The 8,666-nt window shown below is 38.9% G+C and overlaps 2 protein-coding genes across 2 annotated transcripts in view; one reads left to right on the top strand and one right to left on the bottom strand.

The window, feature by feature from the left end:
- The window catches only part of stat4 (signal transducer and activator of transcription 4), a 22,710-nt gene extending 20,120 nt beyond the window's left edge, over window positions 1-2,590 (bottom strand). Inside the window, exon 1 of the mRNA XM_037686272.1 lies at window positions 2,463-2,590. Within this exon, the coding sequence (XP_037542200.1) occupies window positions 2,463-2,590 (128 nt within the window). The remainder of the gene's footprint in view (window positions 1-2,462) is intronic.
- Window positions 2,591-4,067: 1,477 nt separating this feature from the next.
- Window positions 4,068-8,666, top strand: part of wdr75 (WD repeat domain 75) — a 23,293-nt gene continuing 18,694 nt past the window's right edge. Inside the window, exons 1-6 of the mRNA XM_037686271.1 lie at window positions 4,068-4,181; window positions 4,392-4,521; window positions 5,691-5,756; window positions 5,822-5,921; window positions 6,647-6,771; window positions 6,844-6,914. Of these exons, the coding sequence (XP_037542199.1) occupies window positions 4,096-4,181; window positions 4,392-4,521; window positions 5,691-5,756; window positions 5,822-5,921; window positions 6,647-6,771; window positions 6,844-6,914 (578 nt within the window). The 5' untranslated portion in view covers window positions 4,068-4,095. The remainder of the gene's footprint in view (window positions 4,182-4,391; window positions 4,522-5,690; window positions 5,757-5,821; window positions 5,922-6,646; window positions 6,772-6,843; window positions 6,915-8,666) is intronic.

Below are 8,666 nucleotides of genomic sequence, written 5' to 3'. Positions count from 1 at the left end.
CATCTATCATCATCATCATCCATCCATCCATCATCATCCATTCATCAACCATCCATTACCCATCATCCATCAACCATCCATCCATCATCCATTATCCATCCACCATCCATCCGTTTATTGTTGATCATTCATAATCCACCATCCATTCATCATCCATCATTCATCCATCCATCCATCCATCATCATCCATCTATAATCCATCCATTTATTGTTCATCATTCATAATCCACCATCCATCCATCATCTATCATCTTCATCATCCATCCATCATCATTATCCATCCATCCATCATTCATCCATCCATCATCATCCATTCATCATCCACTATCAATCTGTCATCCATCCATTTATTGTCCATCATTCATAATCCACCATCCATCCATCATTCATCATCATCCATCCATCCATCCATCCATCATCCATTTATTGTCCATCATCCATAATCCACCATCCATCCATCATCATCACCCATCCATCATCAATCATCCACCATCCAGCATTCATCCATCCATCCTTCCATCATCCATCCATTTATTGTCCATCATACATAATCCACTATCCATCCATCATCCATCATCCATAATCCATCATCCATCATCGTCATCCATCCATCCATCATCCACCATCCATCCATCCATCAATCATCCATCATACATTAATCATCCATCATCATCCATTCATCCATCATCCATTAATCATCCATCCATCCATCCTTTTTTATGAGGGAGACCAGACTACGTCAGGGTCCGTTTGTAAATACAAACTATGATTAAGAAGTTGTTTTTTATTTTGACACAGAGTTGTCATTATGACGCGTTATTGTTTTATCAGTTTAACGGAAAGTTTAACTTCGTCTACATATTTACAGTGAATGAATTATATGGATCCATGATTCATTTTCTGGAGGCAGTTTGGGTTTGAGCCACGTTGTTGTTATGGAGATCAGATGTGGTGCAGAAAAAAACACTTTAAATATAATTTTATCCTCACTGAGGTTTCATAAAATGATTTAAACAAAAAAAAATCTTAAAACCAGAAGATATAAACACTATGCCTTCACTTAAAGTGATATGTGCTGCTGAAACGCTCTGAGCACAAGCTGTGGTTAAAATACAGGAAGTGATGTCGGCGGGTTTGTAAACAGAAGCTTCAGGAAGTAGCTCGACATTTATTCTAAGAGCTGCAGTAAAATAATCCAGAAGAGCTCGGCTGCGTCTCCTGCTTCTCTGCACATCACAACCAGCAGCCAGGAGGAAAAACCTGCTCCTTAATTTACTCTAATTTATACAAATAACACCAACTTTAAAGATTTACGCCGATCTGATCAATTAAAAAAGTTCAAGTCCCAACCTGCAGCGATTATCCACTAAAACACAAAAGTCTTTAAACCTCCGTCAGTTTTAAATTTAAATAAATTCACTGTAAATATCAGAAAAAATAAAAGCCAACAACCAAAAACCCCTGAAGAATGTCATTTTCCTGCAATTGACACAAAAGTCGGACAAATCCAAAATAACTGCTGTGGATGTGTTTGCAAACTAATAATAAGTTTATCATGTTAGTAAAAAAAATTTAATAATCCGAACCTATATAACCAAGCAGCCGAAGTCCCAATAAAAACATCTGGGGAACATTTAAAAAAATGAGAAGAACATCCAGATGTTGGAAAAGAAAAAGCTGAACAAAACCCTCAAGACTAAACTTTATATTCTTGTTTCTGCTGGACTGCGAGCTTTTAATCCCAGAAGAAAACTATAAACACAACAGAGCAGATTATTGGCTCGTTTCCAGATGATTGCATCACCTCATCGCAGGAGTCCTGGAGAACCACGTGACCACGAGACATCAGGGATTACAGGAAAGCCTGGCAGTTTAGGAGGACTTTTAAAACTATATAACTGAACAAACTCTCACTATAAAGATGATTTAAAAGATACGAGAAGACAGTGAAACAAGTTTAACATTGATACTTTAAAGTTTTTACCTTTTAAAGGTGCATGTTTTGTCCCCTATATTACATTAAGTGGATTAAAAATGTACAGCAGAGCATTTTCTCCTCCCAAACATCAAACTTTTGTATATTTTATTATTTTTATCTGACTTGTAGCTTCTGTTTTAGGGCTTCTGACATGTGCACAGACTGACTTTTTAGTTAAATACACAAAAGTCTATGGTGTATACAAAAGGTGATGAATTTTATATTTATATTTATTTTCATAAACTCAGGACCTTTAATATGAGCTCTCTGGTGACCCCCAGGTTTATTAGGAGCAAAAAAATGCACTTTTGTTTAAAGTTTCTTGGTGTGTTCATCAAAGTACAGGTTAAAAAGTAGAAAAGTACCTTGTCAGGTATATTGGTTTCTAACTGTGTAATAAATGTGTCTTTACTGATTAAATAATGGTTATTAACTTTAGAATTTAAATGTTGAGTCTAACAAACAATCTAAAATTGGATCTCACCAGTCCTGGGCCTCGATCCATCCGGCCAGTCCCTGTCTGATGTCCATAGGGAAGTTATCATCATACAGGTAGTCCACATGTTCCAGGAGCCGGATCTCCAGCTGCTGGATCTGTTTCCACTGGCTCATCTTGACTGCAGGTTCAATAGTGTAACAAAACCAGGACTAAACCCCTCAGTCATCAGTTCAAAGGTAATCTGAGTAAAAGCTGTGCGTTTTCTTTTACCTGAGGCGTCTCTCTGCTTCCTTGCTGTCAGTTTCTCTTCACCATGTGCACCTGCTTCTGTTGCAGGCGTTCACTTCAGTCACTTTAATCAGGAAGAGACTTTATGGGTTACTGACACACTTCAGGAAACAAGCAGCCCTCCCACTGAAACATGCAAAAACTATGAAACTATGACATGGTTCATACAGCTAAACTAGTTACATGTGAGGGCTTGTAACTGGAACAAGTTCATCTAATGTAGATAACGATGCAGTTTTGTTTTGAACATTTAAATTGATTTAAATCATAATTTCTTGCACAATAAAACAAAGACCACACTAAAACTACAAAACGCCTTTTAACCAAATGAATGATTTCACTTTAATAAACTCTGCAGAGTCTCCATCAAAGAAATAATTAAAGCTGATCTCCAGGTGGACCTTATCTGGACCCTGGAGGAGAATCCTGGTTTCTGCGAGGCTGAAAGGCAGAAAGGCTCAATGCGCATGCGTTCAGCCAGGGCACCAAGCGCGCCAAACATTCATAGCTACTTCCGGTAGCCGTTGAAAAAAGTGATCGCAAAGATCAAACGTAAGAGTATATCGAATAACCTTTTATCTAATAACAAGGCCATAGTCGGTGTTAGTAATGAATATCAACAAACGAGAAAATAAAATTCGATTACACGTTAAAGAACCAGAAATAGCCTTTGAGCATGCGTACTAATGACTAAAAGTCCCATTTACAAGAAAAAAGTAGTTCCGGTTTATGCCTAAACAATAAAAATATCAGTATTTTATTTGAATAACCAGTTGATTCAGTACTACAAAAGTAATGTGTTTATATCATTTTTAATATGTTTTACAATATGTTTATTTTTATGCGCTTTAATTTAAAAAACCTGGTAAAATCTCAATAATAGTAATTTATTTTGTAAGTCAAAAATTATAAACTTCCGTCACGTACGAGTGAACCGTCAAGTTGAGCAACATCGCCCTCTAGCGGCGTAAAAAATACACTGCGTCACGTCAAAAACGTGCACAAAATATTCAATTCATTTTATTTATATAGCTCCAAGTCACAACAGAAATCATCTCAGGGCACTGAACAGAAACATTCATATTTATATTAAAATAAGATACGCTATGCTATTCAAGATTAAACCATTGAGTCAATAATTTATTGAATGATTAATTGAGATAATCTCTAATAAATATTGAAACTGTATGTTTCTTCTAAATTCTACTGTTCTGTAAATAATATACAGATACAGTAATTCACAAGTTATTTTTTTAACGTGTAGGGGATTTCCTGCAGTACCACTCCTCGTCAGGCGGGGGCGCTGAAGCTCCAAAGAGTGAGTTTTGACGATGGCCTCGGTGACGCAGCGGCAGCCGGCGGAGGTGAAAGGTGACTCCAGTGTGAAAACATGGTTGAACATGGGGATGTCCGCGTGGTTTATCGGGGAGGCAGTAAAATCAACTTCAGGGAGCCGATTATCAGCAGTGATTCCAAGTTAGTGCGCCTTTTTAACCCGACACTGAGTGATGATTAGTGTTAAAAATGCAGGTGTTAGCTTTAGAGCGGTAGCATTAAGAAACTAGAGCGTTAGCAGTTAGCAACAAGCTACATGCTGCCTTAGTTGTGCAACACATTGTTATTGTTTAAAGTAGTCCTTATTAATTGTTTTTCGAGGAAAAGTTGAAGGGTCTGTTGTGCCCGCAGGTTCCTGCTCTGCGTCTCAGGTGACTCTGTAAAGGTGTTCAGTACTGTCACAGAAGAATGTGTCCACGAGCTGCGGGGACACACCGGCCAGGTGACAGGTGTGCTGCTGAGACCCTCCAACCACCTTCAGGTACTCTCAGCTGGTCCACTGCAGCCCTAACCACATGAATTCAGAATCGGTGCTAGATTTATTTAGATATAGTAACTCACAAACACACAGCAGCAGTATGGGTTAGTTGTTCAAGTTGTGTTTATTTGTCATGTGCAAGGTTAACACAGGGTTAACAGTGCAATGAAATGCTTAGGATGACAAGAACCGATTTGACTCGCACAAAGAAATCAAAGAACAAACAATAAGGGTACACAAAAAAATATAATATTTACAAAGTCCTAAAGAGAGATGGTGAACATCAACATGGTAGAATATAATGGTGCAGCAGGATGAATTTGAATGAACAAGTATTTCAAGGTAATATAAGCTAAAATGCACATTTTATATATATATATATATATATATATATATATATATATATATATATATAATTAACATGTACTACATGGGCTGTGTGACAGGTTATTGCACAGGTAGTGACATTGAGGTTGAATTATTAGTTATTGCCGGTTGATCAGTGTTATTTATCTAGAGTTCAGTAAACTGACAGCTTGTGGGTAATGGCTGTCCTTTAGTCTTTTTGTACGCGATGGCAGACTGCCTGTATCGTTTGCCTGAGGGTAGTAGACAGAAGAGTCCTTGTGCTGGGTGGGTGTGGTCCTTAATGATGCTGCGTCCTTTACGCAGACATCGGCTGTGGTAGATGTCCTGAATGGTGTGGATACTGCTACCAGTGATGTCCTCTGCTGTTTGCACCACCCTCTGTAGAGTTTTCCGGCTCTGACTGGTGCAGTTCCCGTATCACCCTGTGATGCAGCCTGTCAGCAGGTTCTCAGTGGTGCACCTATAAAAGTTGGTGAGGATGCTGGTGTTTGTATCAAACTTCTTTAGTCTTCTTAGGAAGTAGAGTCTTTGTCGGGCTTTCTTGACCACAGTGTCTGTAAAGTCCAGGACAAATCCTCCGTAATGTGAACGCCGAGGAACTTGAAGCTGCTGACCTGCTCCACCTCAGCATTGTCTATGTTGATGGTGGAGTGCTGGCCTCCACGCTGTTTCCTGAAGTTCACTATCATCTCCTTCGTTTTGCTGACATTTAGAGAGAGGTTATTTTGCTGACACCAGCTGATGTAGCAGGGGGTGGGGGTCCTACTGAATACAGATTACAAGTGAAGGACTTTTTGTTACAGGTGTATTCCTGCTCAACAGATGGCACCGTCAGACTCTGGGACTTCACAGACGGCATCCTCATCAAGGTAAAGCTTGATGGTCAGCTCTGTGTTTTGAATGATTCTGAGTTTTATAAACGGTTCTCTTTCAGACTTACATCATCGGATACCCGATTTACTCAATCCACGCCTCTTCCAACCATGATGGGGTCGTCTTCGTCGTTATTCCGATGCAAAACGACAAAATAGTCAGTAAGTGTCTTTGTTGTGGGCGTCACTCTCGGTACACCACTGACCATCTGTTCCAGCGCTCGTTTACATTGACCTCGTTGGCAAAAGTTAAAAACTGGTACGAGAAGAGAATCTGAGCAGGCAGACATTTGGGTCTGCAGCTCTGAAAGGTTTGAAATAAATGTTCTGCAGAAAAGCGGTTTAGATCATTGGTTCCTAAAGTTTGTTGTAGGTATTTTTATATAATTTTGAGATATCGACTTACATTTAAAAATGACTTATTTTTACACACAACTGCTTTAACTCAGTCCATTTTACACATATTGAGTTAAAATTTAACATGACATTAGCTGTGCATTAACCACAACTGATTAACATTAGAGTAAACCTAATTTAAGATGGCTGTCACCACCTTACACAAAAATAACTTGTATTTCAAGTAGAGCTTGAAGCAAATGGATGATAAACCCATCCAGTGTGCAAATATTTAGTGAGATGTTAAAAAGGACCCTGACAACCTCTGTGAGGTCTTTCACTTCGAGTCTGGAGAAGTCTGCGTGTTTGAACTGTAAAATTCGATGGAACCCTGCGATGAATCTGCTCCACCCGTTGCCCTGAACCTTCGTGTTTAAGTGTCGGAGCAGAGATTTGTTGTAGGATTTGTCTCCTGAAGCGCTCAGGCGAAGGAGTCAGTGACGTTTAACAAAGACGAAACTGGCTGAGAGTGTAAAATGTCTTGTGTGCAGAGGCGTTCCAGGTGATTGCAGTGAACCTGCCTCAGTGTGCAGACCAGCAGGTGGAGGCTCGGGAGCTGTCTGCGGTCCTGAGTGACGTCAGCTCCAAACCTGCAGCCATCGCCTTCGGTCGAGGGGTACGCCTCCCGTCTTGGATTCAGTTTTCTCCACCGGGTGGATCTCATAATAATCGCCTCTCGTCCTCACAGGGAGAGTATCTGGTGTCGGTCCGGGGTGTGCAGATGGAAATCTATTTCTTCAAGAAGTCCAAGTCCTACAGGTTCTAAAACTTCCAGTTTACATACAAAAGCTGTAAACAAGTCTTTAAAATATAATTTCTGCTTCAGCTACCATAATTTGTTTATGTGAATAAGTTTGTCAGACTGTTTACGCCAACTCCCGTAATGATTCGTTATAATTACTTTCATTTATTTATTTATTTAAATTAGGACAATGCATATGAATCAACACGTCAGCTGTAAGCATTAATGTAAAAATGCCCGAGTTAGCACAACAGCTAATTTTCATCCGTTGGCCTAAGGCAGGTAAGAACAAGAAATATCCCACAAAATGAACAAAGAATAATACAAACATCACCTATATAACACGTAACACGAAATTACAATAAAGATATGACGCCATAACAAAATAGACAAAGTAATCTACATATGAGTGCACCTCTGGTTAGTTTTCAGCCAATGTTTCGAAGAGTTTTTAAAGCTGGAGTAGGTGCCACAGTTCCTGATATAAACTGGCAGTGTGTTCCACGACTGCGTGCCTCTGATGGACACCACCATTTGGACAAATTTAGTCCTGCGCCGCTGTACATTAACAATCTCCTCTGGTCAGTGCTCGTGTGTTTACTTGTTTTTAAATTTACTTAAAACAAAGATTCTGAAAGTCCAGATTCTTGATATGCCTGAACTTTAACCTCCAGATAGCCGGATGTTTATTCACTTAGGGCTGCGCAAACACCACATTTGTAGTTTCAGTTTTGAATTTTACTCCAAACGATTAAAGTATAAACTACTTTTTGACACATTTTACACCTCGTACAGAAAGAGATATATTTTTCTTTTTTGTGAAACTTTTTTTTTTACAAAATCACTGAATGGTAATAAATGATCAAACCCCATCATGCTGATTTTAAAGAACCAAAAACATGCATGTTAGTCTGCCTTCAGGCCCAGGCCTCCCTTGCTAAAGAGAGCTGTGATCTCGATGGGGTTTGCCTGGTTAAATAAAGATTAATTAAAAAGTATTGGAGGTTGTTTGAAATGAAACATTTTGCTGTATTTATGTCAAAAGTCATGAAAATCTGGGTAGTTTCTCATTTAATTATGAAAAATCTGATAATCCGACCACATAAAATGAATGGTTTTAGTTGAAAAACTATGATTGCATCATAATAATAATAAAAAATAATAATTATAGGGAAAAAATAGTTTTCACAATACAATAAAAGTTCACGGTTTTGTTGATTTTAATAGTTTATCCAGTAACCTACATGTGAATAACAACTTTGTTATTTTTAGGAAAGTTTTAACAAGAAATTGTTACAAAAAATAAAACCTTTAAGGTAATTCACTGTTCTTTGAGTACAAAACAAAAAGCAGTTTCCTAACTCAATATTCTCCAGCATTCCTGTTTCTAAGATTGACTAAAATAATTGATTATTAAACTTATCGTCATTCTTAAGTCACATTTCTTGCATATTTTGATCCCAGCGTTGGACTAAAGTTGCACTTATCTTAAAAATGATGCGTAGACCGTAAAGGATCTTGTTCTGCTGGAGGAGATCGTGACGTATTAACCCCAGAATTATAAAGTTTAGTTGTTTATCAGATGAGGGGAGAAAGAACCAGCACACAACAAAAACAAACTGTGAAACAGAGCGTGCCCAGGTCCCTTCAGACGTCGACGCTGTCGGACACTCTGGCGTCAGAACCATCAACCCTGAGGGGCCTCAGCGACAGCCGCCTCTCTGAGCAAGCTAGTAACAGGACCCATGGGGGGGGGGGGGGGGGGGGGG

This window comes from Nematolebias whitei, chromosome 13 (genome assembly GCF_014905685.2).
Source record: "Nematolebias whitei isolate Nwh7 chromosome 13, NemWhi1, whole genome shotgun sequence".
NCBI classification, from domain to species: Eukaryota; Metazoa; Chordata; class Actinopteri; order Cyprinodontiformes; family Rivulidae; genus Nematolebias; species Nematolebias whitei.
Note: the sequence above shows the minus strand (reverse complement) of the source record. Positions and strands in the feature narration are given on the sequence as shown.